This window comes from Nyctereutes procyonoides, unplaced genomic scaffold (assembly GCF_905146905.1).
Source record: "Nyctereutes procyonoides isolate TBG_1078 unplaced genomic scaffold, NYPRO_anot_genome, whole genome shotgun sequence".
Taxonomy (NCBI): Eukaryota; Metazoa; Chordata; class Mammalia; order Carnivora; family Canidae; genus Nyctereutes; species Nyctereutes procyonoides.
In genome coordinates this window covers 2,236,818-2,257,800 of record NW_026575142.1, presented here as the reverse complement: position 1 = coordinate 2,257,800, position 20,983 = coordinate 2,236,818, and the positions used below count along the sequence as shown (strand labels likewise).

The 20,983-nt window shown below is 51.4% G+C and overlaps 1 protein-coding gene across 1 annotated transcript in view; it reads left to right on the top strand.

The window, feature by feature from the left end:
• Nucleotides 1-7,168: 7,168 nt before the first annotated feature.
• The window catches only part of FAM171B (family with sequence similarity 171 member B), a 59,698-nt gene continuing 45,883 nt past the window's right edge, over nt 7,169-20,983 (top strand). Inside the window, exon 1 of the mRNA XM_055308550.1 lies at nt 7,169-7,385. Coding sequence (XP_055164525.1) covers nt 7,169-7,385 — 217 coding nt within the window. The remainder of the gene's footprint in view (nt 7,386-20,983) is intronic.

Sequence of the window (20,983 nt, the reverse complement as noted above, 5' to 3'; positions counted from 1 at the left end):
TGCGGGCAGCAGGGATGCCGGTGAGCCCAGCCGCTGCTTGTCGTCGCAGCTGTAAGGGGGTCCCCTGCAATCTCCCGGGAACTTTAGAATCGGCTTGCCAGTCTCTCCAGAGAAGTCATCTTGGGTTCTGATAAGGATGGCGTTGATTCTGTAGATCAATCTGGAGAGTTCTGTGTTTTCTTTTTTTTTTTTAATTAAGGTATACTTGACATTTAGCATTATATTTATTAGCTGCAGATGTACGACATAATGATTGGATATTTGCATATATTGCAAAATGATCATCTCACTAGGTCTAGGTAGTGGCCGTCAGCATGAGCAGTCGCTATATACGTTTCATATACACGTATGCATGTAAAGATCGACTCCCTTAGCAACCTTCAGATACGCAACGCAGAATTGCGCTACGGGCACCATGCTACAGCACACTCCCACAGCTTATTTATGCTGTAACTGGAAGTTTGGAACTTTTGGCCCCTTCACCCATTCTTCCCACCTCCATCCCCTGACTCAGGCAACCACCAACCCACTCCCTGTACCGAGGAGCTCGCCCTGTTGTTGTTCCTGCATAATTCCACATAAACACGACTTCCTGTCTGACTTCTTTCGTTTAGCATAACACCCTCAAAGTCCATCCATGTTGTCACTAACGGCAAGATTTCATTCTTTTTTTATGGTTAAATAGTATTGTACTTCATGTGTATGTGTGTGTGTAACACATTTTCTTTGTCCATCCATCTATTGAAGGACACTTACATTGTTTCCGTATCTTAGCGATTGAAACAGTGCTGCGAAGAACCTGGAAGTGCGGTCGTCTTTTCCAATTTGTGTTTTCATTTTCTTTGGGTAAATATCCAGAAGAAGAATTGCTAGATTCTTATGGTATTTCTATTTTTGTTTTGTTTTGTCTTGTTTTTCGAGGACCCTCCACACTGTTTTCCAGAGTGGCTGCACCAATTTACATTCCCACCAACGGTGCCCAAGGGTTCCCTTTTCTCCACATCCTGCCAACACGTATTATTTCTTGTCTTTTTGGGAAAAGCCATTCTACCAGGTATGAAGTGACGGCTCGCCATGGTTTTGGCTCTCGTCTCCCTGATGATCAGTGACGGTGAGCCTCTTCACGCGCCCGTTGGCCGTCAGCCTGTCTTCTTTGTAAAATGTTCACAGCCTCTGCCCACGTTTAAATCGTACTGTTTGGATTTTTTTGCTACTGATTTGTGTGAGTTCTTTATATATTTTGGGTATTAACTCCTTATTGGATATGTTATTCATGAATATTTTCTCCTGTTCCGTAGATTGCCTTTTCATTTTGCTGATGGTTTCCTTTGCTGTGTGGAAGCTTTATAATTTGATGTACTTACATTTTTTGTAATTTTTGCTTTTGTTGCCTTTGCTTTTGGAGTCAGAAGCAAAACTTCACAAGACTTTTGATTTTCAGAAGTCAAAAACTCACTGTCAAGGTGCATGTCAAGGAACTTATTGCCTAGGTTTTCTTCTAGGAGTTTTAGTCTTATACTCAAGTCTTCAATCTTTTTTTTTATATATATATGTTTTATTTTTAAGTACTCTCTACACGAACCATGGGGCTCAAAATCACAACCGTGAGATCAAGAGTCGCATGCTCCACCAACTGAGCCAGCCACTTGCCCCTCCTCTCTTTAATCCATTTTTAGTTTTTTTTATATAGTGTCAAATAACAGTCATTTCATTATTTTGTATGTGGCTGTTCAGCCTTTCCAGCACCATTTATTAAAGAGACTGTCCTTTCCTCATTGCATATTCCTGTCTCTTGTCATAAATTAATTGACAATTTCTGCATAGTCAATTTTTGGGCTATTTTATTTGCCCATTTTTAAATTGGATTATTTTCTTGCTATTGTTTAAATTCCTCACACATTTTGGATATTAGCCCTTTAGAAGATGTGTGGTTTGCAAATATTTTCTCCCATGCTATAGGTTGTCTCTTCACTCCAGTGATTGTTTTCTTTGCCATGGAGAAGATTTTTGGTTTGATGTAGTCTCACTTGTTTTTTGCTTCTAATGCTGGTGCTTTTGGTGTCATGTCCAATAAACCATTGACAAAAGTGATATCAAGAAGTCGTCCCCTATGTTTTCTTCCAGTAGTCTTATAGTTTCAGTAGTGTAATTAAGTCTTTAACACATTTTGGCTATTTATTTATTTATTTATTTATTTGAGAGAGAGAGAGGGAGACAGAGAGAGTGAGCATGAATGGCAGGGAGGAGCAGAGGGAGAGGGACCAGCAGACTCCCCGCTGAGCAGGAAGCCCAATGCGGGGCTCCATCCCAGGACCCCAGGATCATGACCTGAGCTGAAGGCAGATGCTTAATTGACTGAACTACCCAGGTGCCCTGTCTTTAACCCATTTTGAGTTGTTTGTTTGTTTGTTTATAGACTGAGATAGGGTCTAATTTCATTATTCTGTATGTGGATAACTGGTTTTCCCATTACCATTTATTGAAGAATGTTTGGATTTATTTATGGGCTCCTTATTCTGTTGCCTTTGCCCAGTGTGTTTTCACACCAGAACCACACTGTTTGGTCTACTATAGCTTCATAGCATATTTTGAAATCCAGTAGTGTGATGTCTCCAGGTTTTTTTTTTTTTTTCTTCTCAAGATTGCTTTGGCTAATTCATATTCTTTTGGGGTTCCATATGAATTATAGGATTATTTTTTCTATTTCTGTGAAAAATGCCACTAGAATTTTCATTAGGTATTGCATTGAATCTGCAGATGGCTGAAGGGAGTATGGACATTTAAACAATATTATTTTTTTTCAATCCATGAACAATGGATATCTAGCCATCAGTTTTGTGTCTTAATTTTTTTTCACCAATGTTTTACTGTTTTCAGTGTACAGATCTTTCCCCTCATTGGTTAAATTTATTCCTAAGGTTTTTTGTTTGTTTGTTTGCTTTTGTTTTTGAGGCTATTGTAAATGTAATTGTTTTCTTGATTTCTTTTTTTGAATAGTGCATTATTAGTGTATAGAAGTGCAACTGATTTTTGTTATGTTAATCTTGTATCCTACAACTTTCCTAAATTTATTTAATAGTTCAAACAGTTTTAATGGAGTCTTCAGGACTTTCTATATGTAAGTTCATGTCATCTGCAAATAACTTTATTCTTCCTCTCTGGCTTGGTTTTTATTTCCTTTTCTTATCTAATTGCTTTGGCTAGAACTTCCAGAACTATATTTATTTATTTTATTTTTAATTTTTTAAAAGATTTTATTTATTTATTCATGAGACACACATACAGAGACAGAGAGAGACAGAGACATAGGCAGAGGGAGAAGCAGGCTCCATGTAGGGAGCCTGATGCGGGACTCGATCCCGGGACTCCAGGATCACACCCTGGGCTGATCCAGGCACTAAACCGCTGAGCCACCCAGGGATCCCCCCCAGTACTATATTTATTAAAAATGGTGAGATTGGGCATATTTGTTTTGTTCCTAATCTTGGAGGAAAATAGCTTTCACTATTGAATATGATATTAGCTGTGGGCTTGTCATATATGCCCTTATCATATCGAGGTCCATTTCTTCAATATCTAATTTGTTGAGAGGTTTTTTTCTTATTATGAAAGGATGTTGAATTTTGTCAGATGCTTTTTCTAAAGCATCTACTAAGATGATTGTATGATTTTTGTTCTTCATTTTGTTAATGTGGTGTAAACTAATCCTTCAGGCTCTCTGGGAGTTTATCAATTAAAGAGGTGAGGACTGGAGTTTCAGGCACAAAAAGCCAATATGTGAAGGTCCAGGGGCAAATCATATAAGTCTAGTTTAAGGTGATAAAACAATTCCTCTATCTCTCTCTCTCGAGCTCTCTCTCGAGCTCTGTGTGTGTGTGTGTGTGTGTGTGTGTGTGTGTGTGTGAGCCTGGGTAGTTAGTGGACAGATTGCAAATGGCTTTCTAAGTCTATCAGGGATTATGGACCTAGTGCCAAGAGCAGTTGGGAGGTACCAGTAGATCTCAGGGAGGGCAGAACGATTACATAATATATACACGGTGGTGTGCTTTGCTGCGTGATGGTGCTGGCACCCGCCATTCCTTTGTAAAACACGCTGGCTGGCGGGTAACGCACAGGCGGTTAGCAGGACACACCTTCCTGAATGCTTGCTCGGTTTTGCTCGCCCCGGTCGCTTTGTGTGTGTGCCGAAAGTCCGTCGTTTTTGCCAGTTCTATGTATTTTAAGGAATGGATGAAATATAAATTTGAACAGTGTATTTTTCTATGAAAGCAAAGTTTAATATTAAGTGGGTGAGAAAATTGTAAAATTTTGGGAAAAACTTTCAATAGATTCAGCCCTCGGATTGCTTGTCAAGAGGCTTTAAGAACTCTTTCTATTAAACTGCAAATCGCAGAGGTGTATTATGATTGTGCTTTATGACTTCAAACCCTAGGCTGTGGCTAGATACTTAAAAATAAACCTTGGTCCTACATTAGAAGTTTGGTAAATAAATGTCCATTTGCCTACTTTAAGGTGAAATAAGCAGTTTAAAACATATTTAAGGGGCAGCCTAGGTGGCTCATTGGTTTAAGCGCCTGCCTTCGGCCCAGGCCCTGATCCTGGTGACCCGGGATCAAGTCCCAGCATGGAACCTGTTTCTCCCTCTGCCTGTGTCTCTTTCTCTCTTTCTCTCTCTCTCTATCATGGATAAATAAATAAAATCTTAAAAAAAACATATTTAATATATATTTATTTCTTTGGTCTCTTATTTTGGATTCACTACTGGCTCTGGTTGCATCAGATAATACGGCTTTTGCATATTGCACTGAAATTAGGCCTAAGCTCTATGAGTAATGTTGCATTTAAAAATCATCTGAAAACCATCTTGATAAATAAAGCTTATTTGTTTAAACGGTCCATAGTGTCGAAAGACTTGATGTCCACCCTCGACTGGGGCCATGGAATCAGCGGTCCATAGTGTCGAAAGACTTGATGTCCACCCTCGACTGGGGCCATGGAATCAGAAGGTCAGTTTCTAACATACTCCAGAAGACTCGGAGGCAGAGGACAGAAATCCTGGCCGCATTCCCTTCCTTCTGGTCTGCCCCGCAGGTTCCTGGAGCGGTCTCCATTCCCCCTTCCTCCCTCCAGGAGCAGAGGCAACGGGGAAGAAAATGCAACGGAAACAGCTTGGTGGGCCCACGAGGGCCCTGTGCACTCAGCCTCCCACCCGCGAGCTCTTGGCCACAGAAGCGAGGCGGAGCCAGGGGCCTGCAGTGCTGTTCAGTGTGAGGGGCCTCACCTGGGCATATTTCCCCAAACCTATGAAGCTCACGTAATTCCTTTTTGTCTAAAAATCACTAACAAGCAATGCAAACTCACGTAAACGTTTCCAGCGGTGCAGAGAGGTGAGGTGGCGGCACTTGCGGCAGGGTCCGGCAGGCCGCAGCCGCTCTGCTCCTCGGGGCCCACGTGGTAGGACGCTGCGAGCTCCCCGTGGGGTCTGCTCTGAGGGTACAGGGGGGTGGGTGGGGGGACGCAGATGCCCGTGGCTCCCGCAGCTGGTGTTGCTTCCTTTGCGGTCCTGTAGGTTCATACCCTGCAGCACAGCGGACATGGTCACTACTGACAACTGTTTGGGTTTTTTCCCAGGGAGTCAGTATCCGGAGCTACCTGCAGAAAGACGCTGAGCGTTCAAAGGGACGATCCAATCAGGGAAATGGGCCACCTGAGCCCCGAGGGTGCACGACGAGCTGTCACCGACCACGGCTGACCTTACGGGGGGCGGGGCAGCGTCCAGGCGACCCCCCCCCGCGCCCGGCTGCACAAGCGCGCCCACCTGACCCCGGGGTGGCCGCCGGCGCCCCAGCACCTGTGCGCCCGCGGCCTGGAGCCGCCTCGCGGGCCCTCCCGCCTCCCGTCTCCCCCGGCAACTCCGCGCCGTCGCCCCGCGCGCCTTCGTCCGTCTTCCCTTCCCGACGTGCCGCTCCCGTGGAGGCACCTGCCGCCTGCAGCCGAGCTCGCCACTCGCCGCTCGCCGCTCGCCGCTCGCCCGGGCGCCCGCCCTCCGCCGCCGCCGCCGCCGCCGCCGCCGCCGCCACCTGCCCGGCCCCGGGGCCCCGCGGCCCCGCTCGCGTCCGCGCCCCCGGGGCGGCCCCCTCCCCCTCCCCTCCCCCTCCCCCGGGGCTCTCCCTTCTCAGCGCCCCGCCCCGCCCCACCCGCGCACCCCTGGGCCGCGCTGCGGACCCGACCCCTCCCCTCCCCCGCGGGCCCCGCCCTTCGCCCCGGGCCCCGCCGCTCCTCCCGCAAGCCCCGCCCCTCCTCCCCGGACCCCTCCCTCCCTCTACCTGCAGACCATCTCCTTCAGCGCCCCGCCCTCCTCTCCCCTCCTCCTGCGGACACCTCCCCCCTTCCCGCGGACCTCTCCCCTCCTCCCGCGGGCCCCGCCCCCTCCTCCCCGGACCCCTCCCTCTACCTGCAGACCATCTCCTTCAGCGCCCCGCCCTCCTCTCCCCTCCTCCTGCGGACACCTCCCCCCTTCCCGCGGACCTCTCCCCTCCTCCCGCGGGCCCCGCCCCTCCTCCCGCAAGCCCCGCCCCCTCCTCCCCGGACCCCTCCCTCTACCTGCAGACCATCTCCTTCAGCGCCCCGCCCTCCTCTCCCCTCCTCCCAGACCCCTCCTCTCCCCTCCTCCTGCGGACCCCTCCCCCCCTCCCGCGGGCTCCTCCGCCTCCCGCGGGCCCCGCCCCTCCTCCCGCGGGCCCCTCCCTCTTCCTGCAGACCCTCTTCTCCAGCGCCCCTCCCTCCTCTCCCCTCCTCCCAGACCCCCCCTTCTCCCCTCCTCCCGCGGGCCCCGCCCCTCCTTCCTGGGACCCGTCCGTCTTCTTGCAGACCCTCCCCTCCACCCCTCGTCTGTCTTCTCCCGTCCCCTCCCCGCCCTCCTCGCCCCTCCTCGCCCCTCCTCGCCCCTCCTCCTCCTCCTCCTCCTCCTCCTCCTCCCAGCGAGGCTGTGTGCCGCAGGCTGCGCGAGCGCGAGCGCGAGGGAGCGAGGCAGCGGGGAGCGGGGAGCGGGGAGCGGGGAGCGGGGAGCGGGAGCTGGGGCGGGAGCGGGAGCGGGAGCGGGAGCGCGCAGCCCGGGCCCCGCCGCCGGAGCCCGCAATATGCCCCCGCGGCCCGCGGGCTGTCGGCCATGGCGGGGCTCGGCCGGCGCGTGCCCGGGGCGGTGCTGCTGGGCCTGGCCGCGGTGCTGCTGAGCGCGCGCCTGGTCCCCGCGGCCGCCCGCGCCGAGCTCGGCCGCTCCGACCTCAGCCTCATCCAGCAGCAGCGGCAGCGGCAGCGGCAGCGGGAGGAGGCCGCGCGGGACCGGCCGGGGCCCCCGGCGCCCTCGCCCACCGCGCCCGCCGCAGGTAGGCGCCTCCGGGGGAGGGGGGAGGGGGGAGGGGAGGGGGGATCCCGGCCCGCCTCGCCTCGCCTCGCCCCCCCGCGCCCCCCCTGCACGGCCCGCCCGGTGCGCGCCCCCCGCGGGGCCGTTGGCATCCTCCTTCCCTCCCGGGAGGCTGCACGTCGGTTCGCAGGCCTCCTTCCACGGACACGCCGTGAGACACGGTGGAACAGCCCGGGTGATGGAGGGCGGGGGCGGGGCGGGGCGGGGGCGAGGCCGCGTCCCTCAGTGCGGTCGGGGCCCCGCGGGCCGTCCCCTGCTGGTCCCCTGCTGGTCCCCTGCTGGCGGCGCGGAGCGCGCAGGTGCCGGGGCTCTGGGGCGGGGGCGGGCTGCGGGGCAGCAGGGGCCCGCCCAGGCCGCCTGCCCGCGGAGGGAGGAGGAAGAGGGAGCATCAGGGCTGCAGCAGGCTGGGCAGGTGCGCGTGCGCCCGGCTCCCGCACGGTGACCCGCGCTCCCACGTGTCTTTTCGTGCAAACATCCTGCTGCCTGGCCCTGCGCAAGGTGCTGGTAGTGGGCTGGAGGGGATGGAGTCCGCCCGTCCGCCTGCAGGGTCGAGCTCAGCCCCCCCAGGTGACCCCCAGGTGACCCAGCCTCCCCCCCCCCCGCGGGCTGCAGGCCCGGAGCCCCCCCGGGGATGCCCACCCCGACCCCAGGACCCCAGAGCGTGCTCAGGAGGCCCAGCCCCAGCGTGGGGCGCCCCAGCCGGGCACCCGCGCCCCCGAGCGACCCCGTGTTGACCCGGCCTCCCCCAGGAACTGTAATCCGTGACCCCGGGTCTGACCCCGTGGGCCTGTGTGCAGATGCGAGTCATGAGAAACTGCGACCGCGGGAGAACCGTGGCACCGAGCTGCAGATCAAAACACCTGTGAAAATGTTTCTGGAAAACGTTCTTGTTCCACAGCCTGGCAATGTTTGTCTTATTTTTATTTTTATTTTTTAAAGATGTATTTATTCATAAAAGAGGCAGAGGAAGAGAGAGAAAGAGGCAGAGACACAGGCAGAGGGAGAAGAAGGCTCCATGCAGGGAGCCGGATGGGGGACCCGATTCTGGGTCTCCAGGGTCACGCCCTGGGCCCAAGGCAGACGCTCAACCGCGAGCCACCCAGGCGTCCCAGTGTTTGTCTTATTTACGTATTAGCTCAACCCGAATAAAGGGATCACTCTCTAGTAGATCCCATTAGAGCCTGCGGAGTGACCTACTGTGACTTGGGCTCTTCCCTGAACCACGAACTCCCCAGAGCCAGGGGCAGACAAGGGAGCCATTCAGTTGATTGGGGTTCTGGTCCCTGCGGTGTCCATCGATGAGTCCTATAGGGAGATACGACCAATAAACGAGTGAAGATGTTCCTCTGCAACCTTTGTCCCGTGGTTCCCTCACAGCTGATGACCTTTTGAGAAACGGGACATAGGATCACTCACGGCCCTCCAGGGGCTGCCCTTTCCCTTCACACCAGATGCCAGGCCCCGAGGTGTAGACCCTCCCTGTGCACCCCCCTCCGTCTCTGACCTGGTCTCAGTCCGGAACAGCCACAGCACACGGGCTCCGTGTGGTCCATTTGCGAGCGGGGCCTTTGCACCTGCCATTTTCTCTGCCTGGAATTCCGAGGCTTGACGTCCCCGGGCGTGCTGGGTGTCACTGTGGCGAAGTCGCCCTTCCTGAGCAGCGCCGCTACCTAGGAGCCCGCCCGCCCCTTTGCGTGGCTTCTTTCCCGGGGCCCTCGCTACCTGCAGCCTGTCCTGCGGGCCCGCCTCCTCCTCCTGGAACATTGGGAGCCCCTCGGGGCCTGCGCCCTGCTCACGGTCCGTCCGGTTATCTGTGTTCCAAGTGCTTGGAAGAGCGCGGGTTGTGCCAAGGCTCGGCTCAGTTGGCTGAACAAGTGAGTAAAGTGAACACACACAACTGCCGGCATCAAGTGTGTGCTGCTGGGTTAGCTTGTGAAATTCCGTCCCGGGGGTCAGCGGGGGATGACGTAAAAGTAAAGAAATGTTAGACAGAAATATGTGTAAGGAGACGTCATGAGGTTTAGATCTTTAGCTACTTTCCTGTTTATCCTCCTCTGAGTGCGTCCTGTCGCCAGTCCACCCGAGGGCACTTCCAATCCTCCTCTGACCCAGGAGGTATTAACACACCTCCAAATACCTGGCAGGGAGCTTGAGTTAATTCCTCGACTCCTTTTGGTGCTTCTGATACTCTGGACGTGTTACGTGAAGAACGACGGGCCTTGTCAAGGGGAAAACTCAGAAAAGTGACCGGTGTGTGACAGCCTCGTCGGGGCGTCGTAGAGGAGCTGAGCGTTGACAGGGCTGCGTATCCTGGGTACCCTCAGTCTCAAGGTTCCTGTGCTCTGTATGTCCGTGTTGCTGAGCAGTTAGAGGTGGGGGAGAGGGAGTTGAATATGGGATTAAAATAATCACCGTGTTAAAAAAAAGTGTCTATTTTCTCATTACCTTGTACAACGCCGTCTTTGGAGAGCGGTGGGCAGAGGGACCAGGGCTGGGGGCCGCCCGGTGGCTCCGCCGGTGCACGTGGCAGCTCGGATCTCCCCACCGGAACCAGCGTTTGTTAGAAATAAATACCGAGAGACCAGGGGGGAGGATTAACTTGGGCGCCGGTGGTAGCTGGAAACCGTATCCTGCCCACTCCGACGGCCCCTGAGGCAGGCGGCCTGCTGGGGGGGCGAGGGGAGCTGGAGAAAATAACGAGCCCCGTTTCCAATTCTCCGCGTGAGGCACAGACACAGGGCACCTCCTCGAATCTTTGTGAATGTCTTCTGCATGCAGAAGAAGCTTCTGGAGAGAGAGAGATTCGTGGTGTGAAATGTTTGTACACTTCACTGACCCATGTTGTGGCCTTCCGGGTTTGGAGGCCGTCGGATGTACGGGTCAGCAGAGGAGCCTTTAGAAGTGCCGCCTGGGAGCCCCCGCGCCGCTGTCTCCCCGCACGTGCAGCCAGCCCCACTGTGCAGGCAATGGGGGGCCGGGGTGGGGAGGACTGACGGCCTTGAGGTGGACGCACCCTAACTGTACTACTTTGTGTTTTTGGCACGCGAATCGGCTCCGTGACCATCCCCTGCATGTGGCCGTGGAAGGTTCCAGCCGGCCGCCTTCCCGGGCCAGCCCTGGCCCGCAGGGAGAGACAGCTACTGCTCGAATTCCCCTAATCACCCGGGGCGGGGCAATCCCGACTCCTTCCAGGACCTTAGTGACCCAAGGGTTTCCCAAGGGAGCTCTTGCTTGGTCTTGGCTACTGGTTGCGAAGCACGTGCCTCTGTGCTGAATTGGAGCTCAGTTTGCGTCGGTGCAGGTTTTGTAATGTTTCTAATGTGGCCGAGGAGGAACGACCCAGTAGGGTTTTTGGAACAAAGCTCTGTGTGTGAGTACTGACCTGGGTTCTCCTCCAGAGTACTGACCTGGGTGCTCCTCCAGAGTACTGACCTGGGTGCTACTTCAGAGTACTGACCTGAGTGCTCCTCCAGAGTACTGACCTGGGTGCTACTTCAGAGTACTGACCTGAGTGCTCCTCCAGAGTACTGACCTGGGTGCTCCTCCAGAGTACTGACCTGGGTGCTACTACAGAGTACTGACCTGGGTGCACCTCCAGAGTACTGACCTGGGTGCTACTTCAGAGTACTGACCTGGCTGCTCCTTCAGAGTACTGACCTAGGTTTACCTTCAGAATACTGACCTGGGTTCTCCTCCAGCAACCGGCGAACTGGGTCAGCTGCCCTGTCGTGCCCATCCCTGTGGCTTAGTGTCATGCGTCTTAATTTCCTTTGCGCCCTGTGGCCTTGCCTGGGAAGTGGGTACGGTGCTTTCCATCAGCTCGGGGAGAGGTATGCCTCATAGTATTTACCTGGAAAATTCTGGAACTTTGAAAGCTAGGTGTTGTATGGCAGTGCGTCGGAAGCTCTCAGGGCTGCTGTGGGCTTCAAAGAGCGTGGGAGATGCCTCTTGAAGGCAGCACCCTGCGAGCAATATCCCCGTGAGCAGCATCCCCACGCCTTGGCGTCCCAGGTCCCAGGTCCCAGGCCTGCAGAGCTCCTGGGCGCCCTGTGATTCCCGGGAGGGGATTCCTTCCACATCGGGTCACCTGTGTCAGGATGAGGTAATCGCTTTGTGTCCCTGCCACCATGTCTCATGCCACTGGGATCCAGGCACCCAGAGTGTCCCAGGCCTGGTGGGTCCCGCTGCACCCACGCCCAGGCTTGCTGAGGCCTGGTAGCATTGCAGCGCTCAGGGCAGGATCCTGGGCCCTGGGGTCCAGTCCTGCATCACGCGCCCTGCTTGGGGGGGGGCTGCCTCCCCTCCCTCTGCACCTACTGCTCCCCTTGCTGCTGTGCTCGCGCTCTCTGTCAAATAAATAAATACAAAAACCTTAAATAGAGATCTCCATGTTAAGGTTCTATGTCTTAAACAGATTAAGATTTAAATCTTAATTTATGAAATCTTAAATCTACGGGAGTAGAACTTGATTTCTATCTCGTGTACTTCTTTTCCAAAGGAGCTTTTCTAACCAAAATAATTGAGAGGCCAGTATGCATTAGCACGATCAGTGATTGTACTTGGTTCAGGTTTGTTTCCGTTCAGTAAAGAAATAGGAATCAAGAACGACGTCATTTTCATTGACTTGTTAGCTCTGCCGACCTTTAGGACGCTTACTCAGCGACGGCAATACCAGTTCGTGTGTATGGACCTGAATGTTCGCTGGCTTTAGGGGACCAGTTAGTTGGAAGCTGGGGAAATGCCCAGACTCAAAGCGGAGCTCCCGCCGTGAGGGCCCTGGCTCATCCCTGGGGCAAGAACTCCAGGGATGTTGTCGAATTCCATATCCTTTGGATTTTCTGAGATAAAATACATCCAGCATCCATGGTTTTATTCCCACCCACCTTGTCCGCTGCTCTATAACAGACACAGAAGCAGGATGGACGCGTGGATGGTTTGTTTTTCCTGATGGACTAACTATGCCCAGGAGTTGATGAGAAGTCGCAGGTGTCTTGGAATCACCGGCTAACTGGATCCGGTGACCTGTTCCACCCTTGCTTGCTCTCCTGTTTTTGGAAATGATAGAAATTAACTTATCAAAATATGCTCAGTATCGTTAAGGGGGTTCTATTTCTTCAACACTTTGAACATACTGCAAAGTATCTATCTGCTTTCTGTATTTAAATGAATTGGTGTGTTCCAGATATTTGCATTTAGGGACATCTCTTCGTAAAATAAGTACTTGTCAGAGTATAATTTCTAATGTATTTGTGCATTAGTTTTTGGACTTTGAGCAGCAAAGCTATGATTTACTACTCCCCAAATTAATCAGTTTAACTCTCATTAATAATCACGAGCAAGAAAATTATTTTATTTATTTATTTATTTATTTATTTATTTATTTAGGAAATTGTTTAATACTAACGTATGAAGCAGCTAATCTGAACTTCCAGTGCTATTTAGAGTGGAGCAGTGTTTAATATCAATTAAAATACGTGATAGTAGGGGATCCCAGGGTGGCCCGTTTAGTGCCGCCTTCAGCTCAGGCCGTGACCCTGGGGTGCTGGGATCGCGTCCTGCATTGGGCCTGCTTCTCCCTCTGCCTGTGTCTCTGCCTCTCTCTCTGTGTCTCTCATGCATAAATAAATAACATCTTAAAAAATATATATATATGTGATAGTTAAGAATACGAATTTTTCACTCTGCAGATTATAATAAGCCCTTTAGAAATCCTCTGCTCTTGGAACTAGGACGAGGTAGAGATGACTGGGCCCTCAGTGCTTTGCCCGGCGGGGATGGAACGGCCACCCACGTCTATATGATGGGAGCTAGAACAGACGTCGAGGTGCCTCCCGGCAGGTACAAAGTCTGATAAAGCTGATAAGCAAGGATAATTTGATGATTTCCTTGAAAAATATGACCAAGATGAGTGATTTTTAAATCCTCTAATTTCCCCATCAACGGATTCACGTTTGTGAGTTGAGTGAGGAGAATCAAGAGAATGTGTGGTTTACAGCTGCTTCCGGGCCACTGTCTTTCCACCAGGGAAGGGGTCGTGATTGCCCGAGCTTGGGTGAGTGCGGGGTGTGAACCTGGGGTCTGGAGACAAAGGAGTCCGGAGTGATCTGACTCCCCAGGACGAGAACGAGGGAGGGTCCGGGGAGTGAGGCCCAGGGAGTGGAAGGTGCTCACGGGCTGTGGCTGTGGCTGTCCCTCCTCCTGGGTGTACGGGGGGGTGGGGGGGCTCACTGCCCTCCGTACCCGGTCCGATTAGTGAGTGGGACGGCCGCGTGACTGGTCCTGCCAGGAGGCCTTACCCCTTAAAACAGCTGGTGCCTTCGGATGCACGTGCCTTGGGCAGTCCCCTTTCATCCTTTGGCTTCTCCATCCCATTTGGGGAACGGCCACCCATGTGCAGCAGACACCTTGGGCTGAGTCGCATTGGGCTCCGCGTTGCTTTATGTCCACGTTCCATTGTATGGTCAACTGGTGGGATGCCTTATACCTGAAAAAATCCTCCGCTCACGAGTCTTTGGCTGTCAGCCCCGAAACCCTCTACATCTTGGCTTTTGGCCTTTCCACCGAGGGATGGGGTCACTGAGATTAAGTCAATAGTCTTAATAAGGCCTCTGATGATTCTGTGAGTCATCTAATCCCTCTAGGCCTGATTCTAAACCTCAATCAGTTTTAGCAGAGGAGGACCTACCCTGGTGGTTCGTAATTCCCCAAGAAGGCATTTATAAAATCCTAAGCCTTTCCCCACCCACCGAAAAAACATGAATTAATCTTTGGTTTTTAAACACCTTTGGGGTCAAAATAGTCATTTCGGCTTATAATGCCTTAAGTCCGCCGGCAGTTGGACTTGCTGCTTTCGTTACCAGAGCTGCTCTGGGCTTTCTGAGTTAATAGTGTTTGTAAACCCGCGGAAACCTGTCTGGTTTTCCTACTCACCCTTTTGACGCATGCCTCCCCTGGTTTTCACGAATAACTGGTTACATTGGGCAAGTTTAGATGCTGCGGAGAGTGGGTCAGCAGAGTGCGGAGTTTGTTTTGAGGGATGACTTTATATTGCAGAATTTTTTCCTTCCATTTGAAAATCCGATTGGAGGGATTTGTGTTTCAACACATTCTGATGTTCCAAAGGTAAGACAGCAGCATGTGTTGCAAAAAAGAAATAGGCACCGCTGGCCAACGCAGGTCTCCCTGTGACCGCTCCACTCCGTGGACATAAAGACCGGCTCAGGGTCCGGAGCTCTGCAGGGGCTGCTGGGGGGGCGGGAGGGCAGGGGGGAGGCATCACGGATCCAGCAGCTTAAAGGTCGACCTGACGGAGGCAGATGAAGATGTACTGACCCTGTGTACTGCCCTTCCCTCCGTCAGCCTCTCTTAGCAGTAATACAGCATCACGTCTATGGCTTTGGCTGATTTGCTAGGCAATAATTATGCTGTTTTTAAGAAGTAATGCTCGAGTACTAATATTGCAATCATGAAGTGTTTGATGCCATAATATATAGGTCGCTAAAATATCTTTATATCCCAAGACACAACAATAGGAAAAGATAGTTCATGGTTTCATTTCATTTAACACTTTCTCACGGTCTTCTCACTCCCGTCTCACGAGGTGGTCTCACCCCTTACGTTGCTTTAGGTGCCATTTCCGTGCTGAGACTCCCCAGAGCTCACCCCGTATATATCGGCCACTTATTTTGACCTTTCTGTGGGTATATCACAGGTGTTTCCGTGTAAGCGTGTCTAAAACTAGACACTTGGATTTTCCCCCCACACCTTCCAGAATAGAAAAATCTCCTCCTTTATTTTTTTCTTTAATTATAATCCCTTGGAATTTACGTTTCTTAGAAGTGGGAGTTTTTGACTTTGACCACATTCTTCAACCTTCCTTCCTTCCTTCCTTCCTTCCTTCCTTCCTTCCTTCCTTCCTTCCTTCCTTCTTGTTATTAAAAACCCATGCAGCGCCTCGCTGGGCCGTGTGGGAGAGCCGGGGGTACCGTCCTGCCGTCGCCTGCACCTCCCCCTTCATCTGCCTGTCTCCTGAGTCCTCCTCCCCTGGTCCGTTCCCTGTCCTCACTGCCCCTGCCCTGCTTCCGTTTATTCTTTAGCTGTACTTCAGATCGGCATACGGATGGCCTTCCAGTGTCCATTCTTGATGCTCTAAATCCACGTTCCCCAGAGCAACCACGGGGATCATCTGCTCCCCACCCCGTAGGGGTCATTTTATTTTTAAATACAAATCTGATCAAGCTTCCCAGGACATTGAGAACCAAGTCAAAGGTCTGGACGTGCCCTACGAGGCTTTGCAGGATTTACTATTCCAGTCTCAGCTCTAGTTCTCCGCCCCCCCTTGAGTGAGACCTCGGGGCCTCTGACACACACACACACACACACACACACACACACACACACACGCACGGGGTTCACCTGGCTAATTCACCCAAAGTCCAGATGTCAGCTTAAATGCTACTTCTTCTAAACAGGTTTCCTTAGACTTTCCAAACTGAGCTGGGTTCCTCGGTGATGTGCTCTCGTAAGCTTGTTCAATGTAGGTGGTTGATTTGTAGCCAGGCACCCACCCCGGATTTCCATATTTGCCTTCCCCAGATTAGAAGCTGGATGAGACCAGGTGCAATAATTGTTTTGGTTGGGGTTGTAGTCTTGCGTAAATATTTATGGAATAAGTGGATTGACCCCATGTAGAGAAATATTTAATTAGATTCCTTCTTCGATTCCCATGCTTGAGGTAGCTTCTCTACAGAGGATATAAAGGGAAAGGGCATCATGTAGGGAAGAGGCTGTAGGGCTTTTGGAATGAACAGGCCAAGGTTTACACGTTTGGGATCAGGAGAATGCCTCTTTGGAAAGTATATATATGGGAAAAGGAAATGTGTATGCTCCAATTCAGTACAATGTATATTGGTTTATATATGGGGCCAGAGGTAATATATGGGATTCCTACAGTGACTGATTTCATTCATCCTTTTTTTTTTTTAAAATAAAGCTCACCAAGTACCTACTATTTGCCAGGTGCTCCCTCACCACTGATTGCACAGGACACCCAGTGGGGAATAGATCAAGAGACCATAAATGAGAATAGAGCGTGGTAAGTGCTGTGTTGCGGGCGTGGAGAGGATACCGCGGAGACACAGGATTAGGGGAAATCGTTTGGTCTGTTTCCTGGAAGAAAGCACTCTGCAAGTGCATTTCAAAGTGATGTAAAAAGGCAAATGAAGGAGATGATTTTCTTACATCTGATTTAGATTTTTTTTCCCATTTCTTTCTGTGATAACAATGTAATTCTGTTCCCTTTTTTTTTAAATCTTTTTTTTAAAATTTTTATTTATTTATGATAGTTACACACACAGAGAGAGAGAGAGAGAGAGAGAGAGAGAGAGGCAGAGACACAGGCAGAGGGAGAAGCAGGCTCCATGCACCGGGAGCCCGACGTGGGATTCGATCCCGGGTCTCCAGGATCGCGCCCTGGGCCAAAGGCAGGCGCCAAACCACTGCGCCACCCAGGGATCCCTCTGTTCCCTTTTATCTTTGGTATTCTCTGGAATTTTATTTCCTGCTTTTATGACTCATCATTTTGAGATTTTTTAGAAAAGAGAAAAAAAAATAATGCAGGTTCTTCCACAGTGTGCATGAATTTCTTGAAGACACCAGACTGATGACACACTCTTCTCTCTTAAATAGAGGAATGGAATTCAGAATTCAAGCCTAAGCCCGTTTCTTCCAGTGTAGATTTGCCGTGACCTAGGAATCAGTACTTTTTGCATTTATGTTGATAGACAACAGAAATACTTTGCCATTAAAACAGATGGCATGTCACCACCTTGGCCAAATTGTGCTGTTTTCTTAATATGTCTGTCCTCAACATGAAGAGAGTGTAGGCCAGATGTGTCTTTTTCTTTTTTTTCTTTTAAGATTTTTAATTTATTTATTCATGAGAGACACACAGAGAGAGAGAGAGAGGCAGAGACACAGGCAGAGGGAGAAGCAGGCTCCATGCAGGGAGCCCAACGCGGGACTCGATCCCGGGACCCCGGGGTCACGCCCTGAGCCGAAGGCAGACGCCAAACCGCTGCGCCACCCAGGCGTCCCAGGCCCGGTGTGTCTTGACGCCTCCTGTAACGTCTTTCTCTCCCATCTGTGCCAGCCTGGTGGCCATTCCCCAAATCTGTCATGAAGACACCCTGGCTCCTCTTCCTCCCCCTCCAGTGACCCCAAATTCCATTTCCACACCCCACCGAAAAAAGCGACTTAACCCATATCTTGTTAACGACGGTTGACCATCCAAACTGAGACTTTTACAAAATGTAATTACACGAAGCCGCTGCTTATTGTCTTGCTAAATTAGAAAGTTTATGAAACCCTAATAGATAGGAATTTTATGTGTTCAGGGAGTTTTTCTCCGTTAAGGTTAATCTAGAGATGTGCTCATAGCAAGAGGCCATTTAGCTGAAGTTTACTGAAGCAGTAGGAAGGGCCTCGCCATGACTTAAGCCATAGGCACTGATGTATTTTTGTGGATATCATTGAAATTTGCTCTTACCACTGAAGCCTTCTGTAATGCAGTTTATGATTTTTTTAAACTCCTGAAATTTTGTCACTCTTCCAGGCTGGGGGAATTGAGACGCTGGAACAGGTGGCTCACCAGGGCCACCATATGGGCCTCCCGCGGCTGTTCTCCCTTGGGCTAGAGCCCCAGCCTGCTTGCCTCCTGGGGCTCTTGTGTGGTGTGTTGTCTCTCGCGGCTCTCGTTTACCCATCGTGCCACATGCCTTGCCATTCAGAATGTGAACTATATTTACATGGAAGAGGCAACTTATAAATTTACTAAATGAAAGACATGGTCTTAACCCAGCAGATCCACCCTCCCACCCCCATGGCGCCCATTGAATCTCTTCAGTCCTTTTTGTAATCACCTGACCTGGAGAAGCTGGCATCCCCCCTTACACTCACCTGTCACTCTGTGAGGTCTTTCAAGTACGCACCACGGTGTCTTTAATATCCATTGCTTCCGTTTTGTTCACAGCTGCTTGCTTTGCCCAGCGCCACCGCACCCCTGCCCCCATATGTTGGGTCTGTGGTAGTGACTCATTAGGGCTCCCTCTTCTTTTCCTCCCTCTCACTCAGACCATCCCTTACTGCTGGGCCTCTTCCTGCAGCATTGCTTTCTTGTCTTAAGCTTTTCATTGTATTGTCATGCAAATGTGAAGTCTTCTGACAGGCTTCGACTTCCCTCCAACTTTTTGTAATGAATATTTTGAAATGTACTGAAGAATTGAAATAGTAGGATGAATATCTGCGTATCCTTCACCACGATGCAACGGTTGTCAAAATTTTGTCGTATTTGCTTTATCTCTGTTACAATTTGCTTTATCTCCGCACGCACACACACGCTCACACGCACATGCACCCACATGCATGTGCACGCACTGGGTGTTGAGGAGCCAATTAAACCATAGCCGTAAAAAAATAAAATAACATAAAATAAAATAAAATAAAATAAAAAACTGTAGCCGTGTGGCTCTTGACTTTTGATCCCTGCAAGTGTCAGCCTGCCTCTCTTAACATCTAGGTGACTGTCACTGGACAAGCAGTAATCCTTTGGAAATGATAAAATAGGTAACAGCTTTTTAGTGAACTGTATAAAAATTAACGAGGAGAAGGTAGGGCTTCAAGTAACGAATGAGTGAATCTTATAGACCGTATGTGGCAAAGTTTTAAGGGCTCTGTATGGTTGGCTTGTTACATCTGTGCAGGTCACACTCTATTTACACTACAGGTGCACCATGCGACTGTGCCTCGCGGGAAGGTAGCATTGTCGTCCATGACTCCCCGGAATATGTTCTGCGAGGCTTCCAGTTCATTTTGTTCTTTGGTCATGTCTTCCCAGTTAGAGTCGATTGTTTACGAGTAGCTTCGGCGAGGTCATAATGTAGAATTCTCTGGCACATCTCTTCCCGTTTCTTCCGCTGCCCACATCCGTCCACGTTTGGTGGTGGGCATGAGAAGACGTGAGGCCCAAGCGTTCTCGTCCGCCTTGCGCCTCGCCATGTGCACGGAGAGAAGAAGCCGTACACGGAGGTGGAGCTCCTGGGTCCAGGCGTTCCCCGCGCCCGGCCACATAGCTGTTACCCTCGTGTTTGGCTTGCACTGCCTTTCCTTGTGTAAGTTGATAAATTCCCATTTTTGCCTCAGCAGGCTCTGGTTGGGTTTCTGATCACCAAGAAGCCAGAGCAGGCCCCGAATGTTGTTTCCTGCCCTGAGTCCCAGCTCCACACAGATGTTAAATCTGTTGGCATCTCTCACCCCAGGGGCACTGTCCTGCCTCCCTCTGTCACCTCTAACTACCCCCAGGCCCAGCTGGCTGAGCTCCACTTGCTCCACAGAGCTTCCAGGCCTTGCTTATTTTTCCTCCTTCTAGATCACTTAGGGCCTCTATTTGGAGACACAGTATTTGATAACCTGGTGCTTTAGTCTGTCCTTGTTCCCGGTGCGCTTATTTTGTCCTTCTCTTGAGCTTCTGAACTCCCTTTGGGCACAGATGTGTGCATTCACCATTTCCTGCCCTGGAATCCTCATGCTCAGGAAGCGCTCAGGGGAAGTGTGTTGATCCATAGCGTCATTTTGACTGTACCTATTGACAGGAGCCTTGAAGGAAATCCGAGTATCTTTCGTTATTCGTGTATCTACTCCTCATGCCCATCACAGGGCTCAACATGTAGTCGGCACTCCCAAAACGTATGGTCATTAAAAAAAAAAAAATGTGTGTTTGTTCTTAGACTTAGGAGTTTAGGGTAAATGCTGATGGTATTAAAATGAATATGAAGCGCACGAATTGAGAAACGCTGTGATGCTTTAGGATGGAGAGCCGTCGCGCAGTCAAGCTACTGACCTACTGAAGTGGAATGCTTACACCTGAGCCCTCTATAGAGGCCGGCCTGTCCTGCCCTATATTTCTGTTTCCTTCCATTTTTACTTTTTTTTTTTTTTTTTGTCCCTCACACTTTGTTTTGTCACAGTTTGTACCATGATGAGAGCCTCATGCCTCTCACTCCCTCCCCCGCTCCTCTTCCCACCTTCGTGTCCCTCGCTCAGGCGCTGGTTTGCAGAAGGGACCTTCTCATCTCCTCAAAATACTGCCCCGCGGCCACTGATGATAAACAGGTTTCTAAGTCGCCCTGGCAAACAAGAGCCCTCGGTGATTGTGGCCCCGAAGACCATCCAGCGGAAGCCGTCTGTCCCAGGGGGCCTGGTGGAGCCGACACCAAACCCGCTTGTCGGCACTAAAGAGCCAGGTGACGAGCTGAATATTAGTTCATGGCTGTAGGGTGGGAGGGGGGCTGCCCTGGAAAATTCCGGGCACGGAGAGCCGGTGGGGCGGCCTTGGGACCGGGGAGTGATGAGGCTGGGGCAGGATGGGTCTGCGCCCGGGCCCCGCGTCCCTGGTTGGGGCAGAGGGCGCGTGTGGCCCCCGAGCCCGGCCCGAGATCCGCTGTGCCGCCGTGTGCATGGCCCCGGGCTGCAGGTGCGCCCTCAGAGCTGTTGCCAAGTATCCGG